This window comes from Trematomus bernacchii, unplaced genomic scaffold (genome assembly GCF_902827165.1).
Source record: "Trematomus bernacchii unplaced genomic scaffold, fTreBer1.1, whole genome shotgun sequence".
Taxonomy (NCBI): Eukaryota; Metazoa; Chordata; class Actinopteri; order Perciformes; family Nototheniidae; genus Trematomus; species Trematomus bernacchii.
The window spans coordinates 1049907-1066640 of record NW_022987616.1 but is presented as its reverse complement, the minus strand read 5'-3'; the positions used below and the strand labels follow the sequence as shown (position 1 = coordinate 1066640).

Below are 16734 nucleotides of genomic sequence, written 5' to 3'. Positions count from 1 at the left end.
AAGAAACAGGTGGGCCGCACTCTTTTAGATTTTCTCAAGGTTGGGGTTTGTTCAATGACGCTTAAGGCTAGGGTGTCCTGTTATTCTTGACTTGTTTTGTTAAGAGGGTCCTATTCCCGACTTGAATTCTGGTCATCAGTCAGCTAGCGCTCCTCAAAGGAAATGTGATCTGATTGTTTGATACAACAGACGCAAATATCCTTATACCTTGTGAGTCTAAGATGGATGCATAGCCGGTTTGGATTGTCCTCAAGTGTAGGTAGTGCAGTCTGCATTTTGAAAAGAGGTAGAGAGCATGGCAGGATGGCAGATCCAACAGTTGTTACCATTGTGTGAGCCGTGGACTATCTCTGTCTGTTTCTCACAGATGTATTTGGCCCATCCTTATGTTCCAAAATAACCTGGAAATAAAGCAATCCAACCCTCACACCCACTCTGATCTTTTCTCTTGCCCATCATCATTGGTCTGTAGCTCTGTGCCGCTAGCCAGCTCAACCAGCGTGTACTGACCCATCCTTCTGGTACAAATTGCTGTTGCTGTGGAAACGTCCCCAAAGGGCCTTGCTGCCTCCCTGGAGGAAGACCCCAAATCCCTTCTTGGTGGAGGTGGCGGTTTTAATCGGTTGCGTTTGCTAACACGAATGGATCTAGGTGTCCCCAGTGGCTCTGGGGGGCATAGAGCCACCTCACTGCCGTTCCTTTCCAGAGCCTCCTCCTGGGTAACAAAGTAGCCGTTGTTTCCGTTGGTGTTGCAGCCTGGGTAGTGTGAAAGAGAGGCACGCTCCAGGCAGGCGGGTTCCTGACCTAAAGCAAGCACTCCCCCTGCGCAGGATCCCTTGCTGCCTCCCCTCTTTCGGAAACTCCCTGTGGGACCAGCCTCAGTCTCTTGATCCTGCTGAGCCAGGGAGGCGTTTGGGTCTATAACTCTGGTGGCTCCACTGCCTGAAAGGAAACACTGCTCTTCTTCATAAATCTTCTCCACAATAATCTTTCTCTTGATCTTCTGCCGCACGGAGCGTTTGATGGCGCAGATGAAATCCAGCACGTTTAGGAAAAGGGAAAGAGCAGCCACACCGAGCATGAAGTTGAGCATCACGGTCTTCTCAGTGGGCCTGGAGATGTAGCAGTCCACCTGGGTGGTGCACGGTGATTGTTGGCACAGGAACCTCCTGGGGATGTAGAAACCAAACAGGTAGTAGTGAGCTGCCCCAAACCCTGCTTCCAGCAATGTTCTGAACAACAGTTGGAGGATATATGCTCCTGTGAAGCGCATGGCCCACGCTTGCTCAGCCATCATGTTTACAGATGTCTTGCTGAACGACTCCTGGTGGTTCTTGAACAACGGCAAAGCTTTGATGTGACCCGAGGAGATCCGGTCCACAGTGAGGCCATTCGAGACCTTATGGACTACGTAGATGATAAAAATGAAGTAGGGCACACACAAGGTGATGAGCTGCACCAGCCAGAAGCGGAAGAGAGAGACGGGAGAAAACAGATCATAACACACGTTGGCACAGCCGGGCTGAAGGGTGTTGCACACAAATCGCTCCTGCTCATCCTGGTAGAGAGGATAACCAGCGAAGAGGAGGATCAGGACACGGAGGAAGATCATCACAATGAACCACACCTTCCCTGAAAAGTAAGCACATTTGGATAAAAAATGAGCTATACTTTTTCACTTCCGACAAACATAATGCAGAAACGTGTCAGGGAAGTCAACTCACCCATCAAGGTGAGGTTGTGATTGACAGAGATGAAGATGACCTCAGAGGCACTTGATCCTGTCATGCTTGCCGCGCTTAAGGCCCTCCAAAATCCACTCTATTTTCCAGTTCCAGGCGTAAGGGTAAAGCCTTGAGTCAGCACCTCACTTCCTATCTTCCCTAACCTTTCACCAAAGTGGCTTCCAGTAGCACATTAACCTCCACGGTGACTCAGAAGTATGACACACTCCCTCTCTGGTAGGACTATGTGATCCATTTGAGTCACCAAATCCTCTTAAAGACCCATGTAAATATTCTGTCTCACATCTACCTCTGTCCCCTGCAGACCACTGTCTGTCCTCAGACAACAGAAGACGGGAGTGAGCCCTATTGTGGGTCTATTCTTAACACACTTGCAAAGGCACGTTGCCGTCCTGGCATTGCAGAGATATTTTGGTGCCGCTGGTCGTCCTTACAGGAGAGTAACAAGCCTCCAGGCTTACTCACTCCAAATTGCTGTATTAAGTTCTCAAGCACAATGGCAAGCATGTTCTGTCAGCTTAAACAAATAAAAACACTAACTGCTGTGTCTTCCAATGACAAGTCAAGGTATCATTTAGATATGCAGACTGTGGATTTATTAAAATGCAAGTAGGTTGTTAATGGTTTTTTCACATTTGTATGAAGTAAACCAAGCTTTAATTATTACAAAAGGAGTTTATGATCAAGGAACCAGATTTAAACTATTATCTTTTCTCTGAGATTATTTCCAAATTTAAAATAAATGCCATGACATGCTCATCAGGCATTTCTCCCTCATAAAATGGTTTTACACTGGGCATTAGTTTATTTCGCTTCATCCACTTTGCTCATAGACAAGGTCTCTGGTGGGACACATGGCTTGACTCATAATCACTACAGATCAACGGTCATTAGCCCCTCCATTCTTGCTCACAGTAAGAATCCCACACAGCTCATTTTGACCAGGTGGAAAGACTAATATTGGGGATATATACGAGATTCTGTTGAAAATAAAGTTTGTGATATTGAGCTTTAAACTTGAAAACAGATAAATAACTGTAACCTGCAATTCATTTAAAGGTCCCCTATTATACTGTTTTTCATCAATATATTATAGGTCTCAGATATATACAAAGTGTTTGGCTCCAAATATCAAACAGATCATGCATTGTAGCATCCCATAATCCCCTCTGTTTCAGACCTGTTTCAAAAGTGCTGATTTTCTGTCTGTTACTTTAGATGAAAATAAGGAGCCACTCCCCACGCCCCTCTGAGAGATATTTGGTTAAAAAGAACACAATGGTGCTCTAGGAGGAGATTCAGGTGATAAGGTGGGGGGGTTGGTTGGTTATTGGCTAATGGTTACACAAGCCAAAAAATCGTTATGACATCATAAAGTGGCCAAAATCTGATCAGCTCATTTTCAGACAGGTTTTTATATAAATGGATCAGGACAAAAAGTGAGCGAATCTCTTTACACAGAGGGGACACATGTTTATGTATAAAAGACATGAAAAAGTGGATTTTGCATAATAGGTGACCTTTAAACTGACTTCAGTCTGTGGGGCTGACTTTGCATATACAGAGACGTCGATGTGTGAACATTGGGAAAGAGGGGAGGGGGATTCGTCTCTAAAACCCAAGAAATGCAAGTAAAAGCAAAGTAAAAACCACCAAAACAAATCCACAGCACACTCTCGTTCCCACATGCACACATACAGAGGAGATCGACTCCGACCTCCTTATTTAAACTGGAACATACCATCTGCTCAGGTAAGCATAGGGTGAGCTGAAGAGGTCAAAATCTAAAAATAAATGACTCAATAAGAAAGAAATTACTTCAATATATTTAGTCAATATCAACATGTTGAGGTGTCAATTGGCATACAAAAGCTCACACACAAGTGCACAAACGTTGATAAACTGTCAACAACTGAAAAGGTTTCCCCCTTTCCTCCACTACTTGGAATTGCCCAGTTACTGCTTCTTATGGATAATTAGGCACACCTGTTTTCACTTTCACTGATTGAGCAGATGACCTGCAGCAACACATTTTATATTCCCCCAGTAATATGTTGAGCTTTTGTTAAGCTATTGTGTTTGTAATGATGAAGATAGATGGTGTATTTATTTTTAACTGAATCAGCTCTTTGTAAACATGTTTGTTTTCCCGATGTATTAATAGATGCCCTCAGCTAACTATAGAACACACATTTTCTATTGTGATTCACTAGACATTTATTAGATTGAAACAATATTATGATGAAGTAAATCATAACCACAGTATTGCTGTTGCACAGCATTCACACTAATAATAGAGCACCCATGCCTTGGGTTATTCTGCTCATGTATTATTTTGTCTTTTGTTCTAGAGCGTGAATTTGCCTGTCCCACTGTTTTGGCCAAACTTGACCCACTTTACCATGCTGCACTGCGTTATATATCAAATGCACCCTATAGGACTCATCATTGCACACTGTATAGCCTAACTGGATGGTCCTCACTTACTATGCGTAGGATGCAGCACTGATTTTTATTAATGTATAAAGCCATTTTAGGTAAGCTTCCACTCTACATATGTGTCAGATTTGCCCCAGTTTGTGACTCTTACAACCTCAGATCCAGTGCCTGGATACGGTTCCAGGTTCCTACTGTACGGACTGAGGCTGGAAAAAGGAGTCTTTCTTATTATGGTCCTTGGTCTTGGAATGACCTTCAATCACGCCTTAAACTGAGGGCACTTGTCTCTATTTCATGTTTTAAATTGAAGTTGTCTGAAGTCCTCACCACCAGCTGCTCTTGCAGTAACAAGTAGTGTACTTTTTTTATTGTCCTATTGTGCACAATGTAGTGACTGCTTTTTCGTCTTTTGTTTTCTTTGTTATGTTCTCTGTATTTTATATGTTTGTGTTATGTGTTATGTGTAACGTTGCTGCCTTCTTGGCCAGGTCAGCATTGAAAATGAGATTTTATCTCAATGTTTTTATCTGGTTAAATAAAGGTTAAATAAAAAAAATAAATAAAAAAAATGCCCTTCAAGTCTTTGACGCCATATTGGCAATATAAGAACTTGATCAATTTGTGTCCCTTCCATGCATACTAACTATCCAGTCCAGCAGCTGCTCTTCGGGTCATTACCTGATCATCCACCTGATCCCGCAGCTGGTGCACATTTGCCCATTAGCAGTGAGGGAGATGGTGGGGCGGGGTATTTCTCTGTTGTGCCTGAACAGCCTATGCATTATCAAGGCACATAGGGTGACTCAAACATCCCCTCAGAATTTCGAAAGGCTTTCAAAAGCCCACAAACAACATTGAACACTGTAATGCTATAATAATAATAATAATACATTTTATTTTTATAGCGCTTTTCTCAAACCCAAAGACGCTTTACATTTGGGGATGGGTAGACAGACAAGGACAGGCAATAAAACAACAACAAAACAAAAACAAAACAAAAAAATATATAGTCTGGATCTGACCAGAGGCCTGTACTACGAAGCTGGATTTTCGCTTAGCCGGCTAACTTCAGGGAAATCTCGGGCTTTCCGGTCCTACGACGCTGGTTCTCTTTTTAGCAGGCTAGATTTCCATGGTAACTTATGCTGAGCGGCAAACCTGCTCCGGAGCAGGTTAGGTGGCAGGCTAAGAGATCAACTCAGTGAAAGCACTGCCTGCTGACCAATCAGAGCTCCGTGTGCGGAGTTTAAAGCTATCAATTCATATTACAGGATAGAGGAAATACAGAAAAACTGCCGTTGCAGGAAAGACGGCCGGCCAAAATCAACTGACTGTGTGAACGTGAAAATTAATAGAATATCCCCTCCCATCTTCAGAGCAATCTGACTATTATAATATTAGCGTTAAGAAAGCTTACTTAAATATCTGCCACGACATAAGTAACCGGATCAGAGTAACATTAAGTACAGTCCGCGGCACTGTAGCCTACTGCACTGTGTTCCATTATCATTCATATCATATCACATCATAATGTATCATATATTTCCTTATTTGAGTCAGCTTCTTGAGCCGTATCTGGCCGTGCAACACTCACAGTGTCACATACTGTATGCAGAAGTATTATTTTAAGCAACACATTAAGTTGACGAAACACTCGAGTCAAATGTAATTAAAGTCAGATCCACTCGTGTCTTGGACGGGGCAGTGATTTCATAAACTGTTAATGTACGCATTCAAACCCTTTTTCTTTTACCAGCTGTATTCACCTTGCAGGTGCAGCTATGTGGCTTTTATCCTGGATAAAGTGTTTAAGTCATGGATGTTTAAAGTTTAACTTCTTCATATTTGACTAATATTAAAGTTCACTTTTCATTCAGGAAGTATGACGCTACGCTGTCAGTAGCGTCAGCCGTGTTTGAGATTGGTCGAATGCTCCAAATACCACCCCTTTCATGTGAACGCGCACCTAACTAGATAGGACACGGCTGGCTTGAGCGATCCACTTGATAACCAGCGTCGTAGTACAGTTTAGCCAGAGCGCGTTTGTTTTGGATTGGGCCAACCGGCTAACTCAAACATATCCAGGTTAGGTTGAACCAGCTTCGTAGTACAGGCCTCAGGTTTTATCATTGGATAAACACTGGATGAAAAATGACCATGCTTGTGTTAGGAGTCATTCGGATTCCTAAAACATGCATGTTCCAATACTCGACATAGCAGCACCCTTTAGCTCAACAGTGCATTTAAGCGTCTTTACGCATATTGTTTTACGTTTTTGGCTCACAATTTCACCTTTTAGGTTTAATCTCATCGCTCTCATTAACCGTGTTAGCAACAACAGCAGGAATACGTTTATCTGTACATTACATGCACAACACCAAACAGGAGAGAAACAAGTTAGCAATGATATGTTGATCTTTGTGGAGCTTTTTGCACTAAGGTACAAAAACAGGGCTTAGCCTACTGTTGCCAAAAAGCTCAAAAATGAATGCAAATGTTTCTCTAGGTCATTTGGATGTGTAAAAAATTGGCTTGACACAAACTTTAACCAACCCTATTGCATATTTACCATCACTAAAGGAATGACTTTGGCTAGAGATCAAACTCTTACATTAATTATTTAGTGTATTGAAGAATGGCAGTCTAGAGATGGCTACCATGGCTCTTCTTTAACCATGCTTTCGGAACCCAAAAGTCATTTAGTTTAGTCAAACTAAACAAGAGCTGTATTTGTTCTTTAACCCAAGATATGTGGTTCCAAGGATGGGTCCGCCGACAATATTTTTGAATGCACATGTTCATGTTCATAAGAGATGTTTGGCAATCGTTCCCACTAAATCTCACAGAACCTCCTCATCTCTTTGAATCGACTTGTAGAGCAATTACCAGAGCAGCAATTGAAATGCAAATCAACGCTAACAGGGAGGATTAAATGTGTCCCTCAGTGACAAAGTAGCAGAGTGTAATCTCTGGATTACCATTCGCTCTAAGCCTTTCAAATCATGTTTTCTGACAGCTGAAACCCTGCTGAGTACAATACAGTGATCGAAATTGTGACAGCTACCCGGAAAGCACTTGTGATACCTTGGTAAGAAATTAGTATTCAACTGGAGTCATAAGTGTTTTTAGATTAATAAAGAGACATACACTGGGTTTATTGCAAGGTTTTAAAGTTTATTCCTTGCACAGGTTTTACTAAACATTGCTTGAGAAGAGAAGAATTGGGAGCAGTTCTTTAAATCATAGTTGAAAACAGAGAGAAAAAGAGAGAAGTTGGCAAATTGAAAACAGGAACAGAATGGCCATGGAAAAAAAAAAATTACACTTACGATAAAAACACAAGATGTGGAAAATATCAATGAAAAAAAAAAAAAAGAAGTCACAGCTAACTGATCAACTCATGATCAAAGCTGAATCTGTGGAATCCTAGAGTTGTCATTGAGGAGAGGAATACAAATGGAGAGAAAAGTAAAACTATGCAGAGGTAGAGTTCAGTGCACAAGGCTATGACACACACCTATTAACCAGCCGACAGGGTCTTACTGTCGGAGTACATTTTTCACTTCAGGACTCACTTCTGGGTCTACAAAACACCAGACTGGGCTGTATGCAAACACATACAATAAATAGGATATACAATCTTTGAATACCTCTAACAGTTTGAACTCACAACAGCAACTCCGATTACCTTACTTTCCTAAAGACACATTTTGCACTCGTTCAAAGCACCATGCAAAACAACAGTTCTCTTTCCAGGACCCAACCCCTTTTTATGTATTCCAAGTGGGCCGGGTCAGAGCAAGACGTCCAACAGGATCGTCCTTCATTTCTCCGCGACTTTGGTACGGTTTTTCTCACACCTGCTGTCTAGGGTAGGAAATGTCGCTGACCTGGCAGCCTGACTGAATCTTTAGTAGCTTGACACACAATATAACTTGTATCAGATGTGAAAATTGCAGATGAAATGCACACAATAAGCTAGAGATGTTTAGGAAGCTATGTGCTGATGTCACAAATGAATGTGGAACTTCATCTGACCATATCATTCTTTAAAAAAGCTTTTTGAGCCGTTTTCACACCTTTCCAGTCAGTTTACTATCTTCTCAGGAAAATTGGAGTCCATTGGTCATAATGTAATTGTAATGAAGTTTATATAATAGAAGCATTACTTCACACTTTTGACCCATTGAAGTGTCCAAACTAGAATTAAAATGAACTATCTTAAGGTTTTAATCTTCATTAGATGCCTGTACATTTTCAAATTTCAGATTTTAAGAAAAGGTCAAGAAAACCAGTTCATGAAAAAAATTAAGATTGACAGTTTCACTTATTTCCAGGAAAAGAAGAAAAGAAACTGGAGTCCAAAACTGACGATAAATTATAAAAGGTTATCAGCAAAGTCAAAGATATTACTGAATACATTAATACTAATATTATTCAGCTTTAAATTTGCACTTAATGTATTTAGTCATACTGTATTTTGACTAAAGTGATAACCTTTTAATTCATTGTGTCAATAACAAACGAGCATCATCGCTAAAGAAAATAAATATGGCAATGTTTCCACAGACTTGGGTTAAAACACATTTTGAAGAAATAATGAAATAAGACTGAATTGACTCGTATGCATCATACAACATATGAAATCATGGCATTTTCTGCATTGTAACAATAAAACAGACCAAAAGCCTCAAGTGGTATCTCCCATTTATATCTGAATACTTCACTTTAGTTTTTAATTGATTTTTTTCATATGAACAAGGAATCAAACATATTTACTATCCCCCTCATGTACAGTAAAACTGATCCAATATACATATTCCAACATCATTCTGTTTTTTGTTTTACAGTACAACCTCAGTCTACAGATTATGCACACCGGCGCTGTATTTACACTGTACAGAGACGATATAGCAAAATGTATACAATCTATCTTTTTGTAAGCAGTGTTTGAATAATGTTTTTCATTCATTTGGGTACTCACCAGAACCACCCTGAAAAGTCATGCATTTTGTGGCTCCTAAATGTCAATATTTCACTTGTGCTGTTTCTTTGTTAGCTGGAAGAACGGTACAAAACGTTAACAAAAAAAATACTTCAGTTATTTGTTCTATTCCTGCAGTAGAAAGGGGATTACTAGCTTATTACAGGCACCACAGGTCAGGACAATGGCAGTGAATAACATAAGCTCTACAGTATGTCTCACGTCTGACTGACAGTGGTGGACCGCTGTCTTCCAATCAGTCGTTTCCAAAGTATGCATGCTTAATCTCGTTTAATCACAATAACAAAGCAATGCATGGATATTGCTCTTAGTTATAGCTTTATCTAAAATATGGCCTTACTGTAACTGTGGTAGTTGAATTCCCAGAACCTTATGAGAACTTTAATACATGGCTACTATGTAAATGAATACAATATGTAGTCCAGTCACATTTATCGACAAGGTAACAGTGGAATGTACATGTCTTTCCTTTGTGTATGTTCTGCTCAAAGGAGTTTCTGCAAGATGGGGAATACAAAAAGAAAGGATATACGACAACAAAAAAAAGAGGAATTAACCGTTTCAATGTGCCTGTAAGCTGTCAAAAAGTCTTCATGTAAGGAAGGAAGTGACTGAACCAGATTTAAAAAGAAAGGAATGTACAGGGTCTTCCTCAATCACAAGCCCATGGAGCCTCAGAGGGAATTTATGGAACGCTGTTGTCGCCTGTTGTTTCTTGCCTTACGCTTGATCCTATTTTCACTATCAGGTAGTCTCTCATATATTGCCATTTGTATTTATGTTTGGCCTCCTCTTCGGCACTCGAGGTCCTCCTCCCAATCACTCACACACCTCAGTTTGGTTCAGCTCAGCTCTGTTTGGTTCAGTGCAGGCAGCCAGTGGAACTTCTTTTATGTACAACAGCCAGAGAGGGTGCCATCACATTTGTAAAAAAAAGTGCCATATTGTGTGTATGTGTGTGTACTGATCCACAGGACTGCTGCCCACCTGGTTCACCAGGCAGAAGTACAGTATGTGTGACAGGACTATCCCAGTGTTAGGAAATGATGGCCGGACACCACCGCACCACCGACAGGTTGTCTGCGCTCACTGACCGCTTCTTTGCTTTTTTCCTCAAGTCCTTGTATACGTCATCACACAACCGAGAGATGGCCTGAAAGACAACACAAAACATCAGTGTGTGTACAATATGAGAGATGACAATCAGGTTTCTCCTAACTTTTGAGATGAATGGCTCAAAGTATTAAGATGTTTTTTTTACTGGTATTTAAAAGTCTGTTATTTAAGAGAAATAGTGGTCAGTTTCTCATTACTATCAAAAATAATAGTTAAGAAGCATGGTCACAGCCCAATGAAATTCTACTTTTAAACAGAAAATAATCATGTCTCTACATCCCTATTTCTATTTAATTAATTAATTGATCTTAATATATTTTTTCATAGGGACAGATCACTCTCTCTCACTCTTATATATATTATTATATACAGTTATAGTTTTTTATTTATTCTTTCTATTTTATTGTGAAGAGCATTGCTATTTTCATTCCACTATTATTGTAACTTTAAAACATAAAACATAAAATAAAAAGGTAACAGTCTTTTAAAATGTGAGAAAGTCGATGTATTTCTCTTAGGTCTATTTTGGTAAAATAGAGTCTTTTGGACAGAGGAAAAAAGCATAGATGCATCTGCCAGCATTAACATCATGGCTAGCACTTCGGGATTTGAAATCAAATATGAAGTGCTTTATAAATGGAACCCATTATTATTATTATTATTATTATTATTATTATTATTATTATTATTATTATTATTATTATTATTATTATTATGGCTGTTGTTTTAAATGCTCACTGCAGTAAAGCAGAGGAGGTAGAGACAGATGTGGAGGCAGTGGAGCTAATTACACAGCAACACAGTCCTCCAACCTGTCCTTCACCCAGATGATCTATAGTCTTTGTTTTGTGAGCATGTGTGTTAAGCAGAGGCTTAATTGGCAGGATAGCCTTAGTGCATTGTTTACCACATCCTCAGGCCACAATAAATTGGGTTTGGATTTAAGATGTCATCTACTCACCTCCAGTTTCTGGGCCTTCTCTCTGTTGAGGGGCTCCAGGGGGAAGCTGAGGTTGTTGGCCTCTGCCATGGAGCGCAGGTCAAAGTAATACTTGGCGTAGACGCTGGATGGCACGTTGATGTTGAACTGCAGCAGCTCCAGAAACTGACGCTCCAGCTCATTCCTTTCGAGAGAGAAAGAGAGGATGTGTGAGCTAAAAATAATCAGATATTAAGCTAGCAACCATGGCTAGGTGAAATTGAAATAAGGTAAGTAATGGCGCGTTTCCACTACAGCGCGGAGCACGGTTTAAGAGGGCTGTGACGTCAGCGGCCCGTTTTTGGTTGCGTTTCCACTTGGCCTAGTACCGGCCGGCGGGTCCTAATTCACAGTTTTTCTGGCCTCATAAAATCGTGGTTCTAGGGCCAGAGACAACGAGGCTGAGTCGGGCTGAGTATGCTAAACTAGCAACCCAGTCTCACGGCATTTCGTGTTATTAGTCACGAAATTAATTTAATCTATTGATTCGTGTTCACCAACACGATTTTCACCTTTTTTTCGTGTCACACAGAACGCAAATGCAATGTATTTCTATTGGTAGTATGTTTCGTGCCTGCAACACGTCTTTTTGTCCGGTCGGGTCTTGGAAGACCAGAAGCTGTGTGGTTCATAAAAACATGTTCTTACTCAATATCTTACCCTAAGCCTAACCCTATCCCTTTTATTTGAAATTGTATAATGTCTGAGTTTTTTTGCCGTCAGTGAGGAAAAGAAATGGGGCTCAGAGCCAGCCAGACATAAATAAAGCAGCGACTGTATTCGCCATGACACAGGCAGTCTGTGGTTTGTACTTGTTTAACTTTTGTCTAGTTTCTGAACAGATATGAGGAGCTGTGAGCTCTGAGTGCTAACAGCTAACGGCTGTGTTGTTTTTCTGGGGTTCTCATTGAAGATGACGTCACGGCTCCGCCTACACTGCGTTACTATAGATACTGCCCCAGTTCCTAAACTGTAATGGAAATGCGCCATAAAGTGAGCCAGTCCTAACGAGGCCTAGCCATACCGAGCGGGGCCGAGCGAGGCCGTGTAGTGGAAATGCGCCATTAGATCTTTAAAATGACAAATACAGTCTGTAGAGAGTATATAGTGTTAGTGGTCATGAGTCCATAATCTTAAAAAGACAGGTGGTGTTTTTTTCACATGTGCAGCACCAACACACACACACATACACACCAAGTAAATCCCCAGAACATAAGCCTTTCCTCAAACTGAAAGGAGTGATCTCTAAGCAAAGCGCTCTGAGCATTATGTGTAAAAAATAATATGAATCCCCCATCTTGAAAATGCTATTGTCGTGCATTGCCTCATGCGGCACAGCTCTGTGATCCCTTCGCTTTCATGTGCTTATCTTCAGTCATGGCTTATTCATTTTTCATTGTAACCTTAATAAGAAGCAGTACCCTCCTCTTCTTCTTCCTCGCCTTTTCTTTCCCACCCATGCGTGATCACAGGCATGCGGCAACAGACGGGCTAAATTTAGACTCCACTGTAGCCAAACTCTGCCTAATAATGCTGCTTCCTTTTTATCTGGCTGTGGCAGCTATTTTCATCTATTTCTTTGTGTGTTCCTCAGTTCAGACTCCCCTGCAGTTCTTTCACAGTCAAGCGTGTGTTTGCTGGAGGTGGAAAGGGGAATTCAGCTGGATATGTTCCCGAGCATGGATTTGAAAAGGCTAAAACTGACTGAGTACTGAGTCGCTGTCGGTTAATTGCCATATGGGCACTCTCACTGGAAAGAGTCCAAACAGGTGGATGGCAGTCATTGCTCTGTAAAATCGGAGCCCAAGGACGAGAATATACAGGCGGAGACGAGCGTGAATGCATCAGAGTTCGGGGTCATAGCGGTGGCAACACGTCTGCAGCATCGTGTTACCTCTCAAAATAATCCAGCTTCCAGATTCCTGTGGATTTAAGAGGGATGTGGTGCACAGGGTGGGTCACCATGCTCAAGATGCTTCGTCAGTAAAAGCCATGTGTGTCTTATTGTCAGCTTGTTAGAAGCTAATAAACCTATCCTGTTTCCAAGCTTGGTGACATGATAGCATGTGGGTTTATAATATGTATTCATTGGGAAAGGTGCACAAATAACTAAATGTGCCCTAGTTCTATCAGTGCAACGTTTTTACAAGCCTATATACATTAATCTTGCTCTGACAAAAAGGTAGATTACAATGTTATCATAAGGCTGATTTTTAAATAAAGGAGCCAACTTATTGTATCGCTGTTTGAGTAATCCAAGCTCAACAACTGCCCTAAACTATGACAAAACACCATACATGAGGTGACCTTTTGACCCCAGGCTGACCCCCCCCCAAAGACAGACTATTATGAGCAAAGGAAGACCCTGAATGGTGACTAAATGTTGGTGAAGACAGGCACAGTTGTTAAGAGGAATGGTGAATAACAACTGCTGTATACAAAGTCAGATCAACAGCACGCTTTAAAGGAGAGTTAACAACTAGAAAACGTATTAATCACAGCATTTTTACTTAACAGATGTAAAAATCTTCTGAGGGTCATTATCCTCTACCATTTTTTACATTTCATACACTAAACAAAAGAGAACACTGATAGCAGCTGCTATCATTTAGCTGCAATAACCAACCCCAGTCTAAAGGCCTTTCTGTTGTGTGTGTGCATTGTATTTGCACTTTTGACTCCCCCCCATATCTCTAAAACGCAATATTTTGGGTGTGTGGAGCAACTCACATGTCCTCCACTGTGATATCCTTGAGGATCTGGCAGTAGTCGACGTTCCACACCGCCTGGTCGTCCCACACTTTGGATGCCAGGAGGATGGCTCCTAGCACGATGCGCTTCCAGTTGACAGGGCAGATGTCGATTTCAGCATAGGTCAGGAGCCTCTCCAAATACACCTTGGACGAAGACATGTCACATGTTAACATCTCATTAATACAGACTTTTCTACTCTACGAATAGACAAAATCTTTCACATACCTCCCTGTAAATGCTGACTTTTGTGCCAGAAACTTGTATAAATGCATTCTCTACATACTAATTACCTATGTATAGAATTTTCTGTGATTTTTCTGTGATTAATTACATTACATTACATTGCATTGAGCCTCTGCTCTCCCTGTCTATGATCACTTTCAGAGTTAGTTTGCTGCTAGTCTGTTTTTCAGTCTCCTTCCTACTCCAGGTAAAAACCACAATAACAAGATGTCAAAAAATGATTCAAATCCAGCTTTCCCCTGGAGCTCGCTCATTAAAACATATCCATGTGGATCGAAACACTGGCTCTCTCCCCATTTCCATTTCTCTCTCTTGTTCAGTAGTCAGCGTTCCCACAGTCTGCAGATCACAAAGCACACGGAGCCTGCGGGCACCTGTTCCTTACCAGAAGGAATACATGTACAAGAACTGATTCCTCTGATCCACTGATCATCATTTTGTTAGAAAGTCGTTGTCGAGCATGAGAGCTGCAGTGATAATGGAAGCTTCAGAATAGCTTACAGGTTTCTTTTTTAAGCTCATGCATCTCTCATTATACACTTCAAAATAATATGCCTCTATGTAATAAGTGTGCAAACATATCCTTGTCATCTAATAGTATTTAAAGTGTTTTGATATTTTTCCTCTGTTATTTAAATGTATATTATCTTCAAATGTTCAATGTGGATTTGGTACTATTCAGTAATTAAAAAAAATATGTAACTTCAGCATACTACCGATACTTTGAACATGTAATTTGCTAACAGCGATAACATAATATATGTGTATGTAATTTATTATATGTAATGCCTTGTCTTTTATCTATATAATGTCTTGTCTTTTATCTGGACCCTGAATCTGTAATAAAGTTTTCATTCATAATACAAACAATAAATCAAATTCTTGAAACAGCATTTTTTTCCCTGGCTCACTAGGAACTACATTTCTTATTTTCTAAAAATAAAATGTGCTGCAGGCTCAACTGAATTTAAACCAGTCGCAGCTTTGAAATCTGTCATCCCATATGACAAGTCTGACAGAAAAGTATTTTCTGTGGCAATGCTGTATTTTTTATAGCAGAGTAGAATATACTGTGCATTCAATTTATTATAGTCCTGTCAGAGCTGCAATGTGGCAGAACTGTTGGTGTTATGTCATTTATAATCTAAACAGAATCCTAAAAGACTGTTGTTCGGGGGACGATCATTTGTGAGAGCGTGCCTATTTCTGTCCTATTGTTGGACGTGTAATTAGTACCTTGTGGTTTGGACTGAAAAGAGAAAGGAAAGGTTGTGAAAGATGCAAGAAAATATACGTTAATTATATTTTGCAGCCTGGTTTAAATCGCCTACTAGACAGCTCCGGTGGCTAATTGGACACGTCATGCTGGGTTTGGCTTTGTGCCCGCCAGCTATGCTAACCTATTGTGGCGATGTGGCCTGCCAACAGACACCACATATACACCTACTGGCAGCAGCCATTGAAGAAAGCCCGCATGAAATAAGAGCCAGGCCACACGCTGAGTGATATGAATGCAACTGCACAGGGAGTAAAACCATAATAACAAGCACAACAAACAACCCAGAGGCAGTGTGGTTGGCAAACTGTAACCCTGTTTAACCACAATGCATCGCCTCTGACTTTAAGAAGCTGGGATCTTTCGATAATAAGAGCAGGATTATCCATTTAAACACATCAGTCTGCTATTAAACGTCTTTAAGTGTGCTACAATAATTCACGTTTTTCATACCAATAGTTTATCTGAGACACAAATAAATAAGCTTGAAAATAGCTTTGAGCTGTGGAGCTGTAGCTTCACATGTTACTAAGTGCAACGTGTTTCCTTTGCGGTGATTTTCCTGATCTCTGTCATCTCCATCTGCTGGAGAAGCCTTTCCTTTGCTACCCTATGATGTGAGGACTGCAAATGAAGACTCCTTTCTTTAGTTAGCTCTATCAGCTAAGCTAACCCAATAACCGCCAGCCAACAGCTCTATTCAATTACTGATGACCTGCCAGTCTGTACTCTGGGGGACTGGCAGAAGCAGGCCACATGCCAGAGTGTGTGTGTGTGTTTTAGTTAAGTCTGTCACATCTTTGTTACAGACAAAATGAAGAGACACTACGCCTCGCTGTTTTGTGCCTCTGTCATCCGTTGCGCATCTGTCAGGAAGTAGAGCGACTTAATACGAGGCCACCAGGCCAGCCATATTAACCCCGCACTCTCCAGGCCTCTGGGGACACACGTGTTGGCCATAGTGACAAAGTGTGGAAAGAGATATGTCTGGGCAGATGAGCGGGGAGGCAGAGAGAATTCATTTCCAACTTAATGTTGCTGCCAACATTTGGGAAAGCAATACAACAGAAGTATAGAGAAAACTGCAGATTGGTTTCTCCAAAATTACCTACCCCACCTTTAAGTTAAGGAAATCATTAAATACAAGCGGGAGTAAAGCTGTCCTTTTTTCGTGTTT

General features: G+C 40.9%; 2 protein-coding genes across 5 annotated transcripts in view; both read right to left on the bottom strand.

The window, feature by feature from the left end:
- Nucleotides 1-424: 424 nt before the first annotated feature.
- LOC117483956 (gap junction delta-4 protein) lies at nt 425-1788 on the bottom strand. The gene is made up of 2 exons (XM_034132316.1): nt 1725-1788; nt 425-1632 (listed from the first exon to the last, which is right to left on the bottom strand). The coding sequence occupies exons 1-2, from the start codon at nt 1786-1788 to the stop codon at nt 425-427; spliced, it is 1272 nt and encodes a 423-aa protein (XP_033988207.1).
- Nucleotides 1789-7337: 5549 nt separating this feature from the next.
- The window catches only part of ccny (cyclin Y), a 31114-nt gene continuing 21717 nt past the window's right edge, over nt 7338-16734 (bottom strand). For all 4 annotated transcript variants that reach the window (XM_034132491.1, XM_034132493.1, XM_034132492.1 and 1 more), the window contains 3 exons: nt 14015-14181; nt 11267-11429; nt 7338-10342 (listed from right to left, as the gene is read on the bottom strand). In XM_034132491.1, coding sequence (XP_033988382.1) covers nt 10226-10342; nt 11267-11429; nt 14015-14181 — 447 coding nt within the window. In that variant the 3' untranslated portion in view covers nt 7338-10225. The remainder of the gene's footprint in view (nt 10343-11266; nt 11430-14014; nt 14182-16734) is intronic.

Coding starts and splice junctions, on each gene's coding strand:
- LOC117483956 (XM_034132316.1), bottom strand. CDS start 1,788: ATGACAGGATCAAGTGCCTCTGAGGTCATCTTCATCTCTGTCAATCAC. Junction 1,633..1,724: donor TCACAACCTCACCTTGATGG/GTGAGTTGACTT, acceptor CTTACTTTTCAG/GGAAGGTGTGGTTCATTGTG.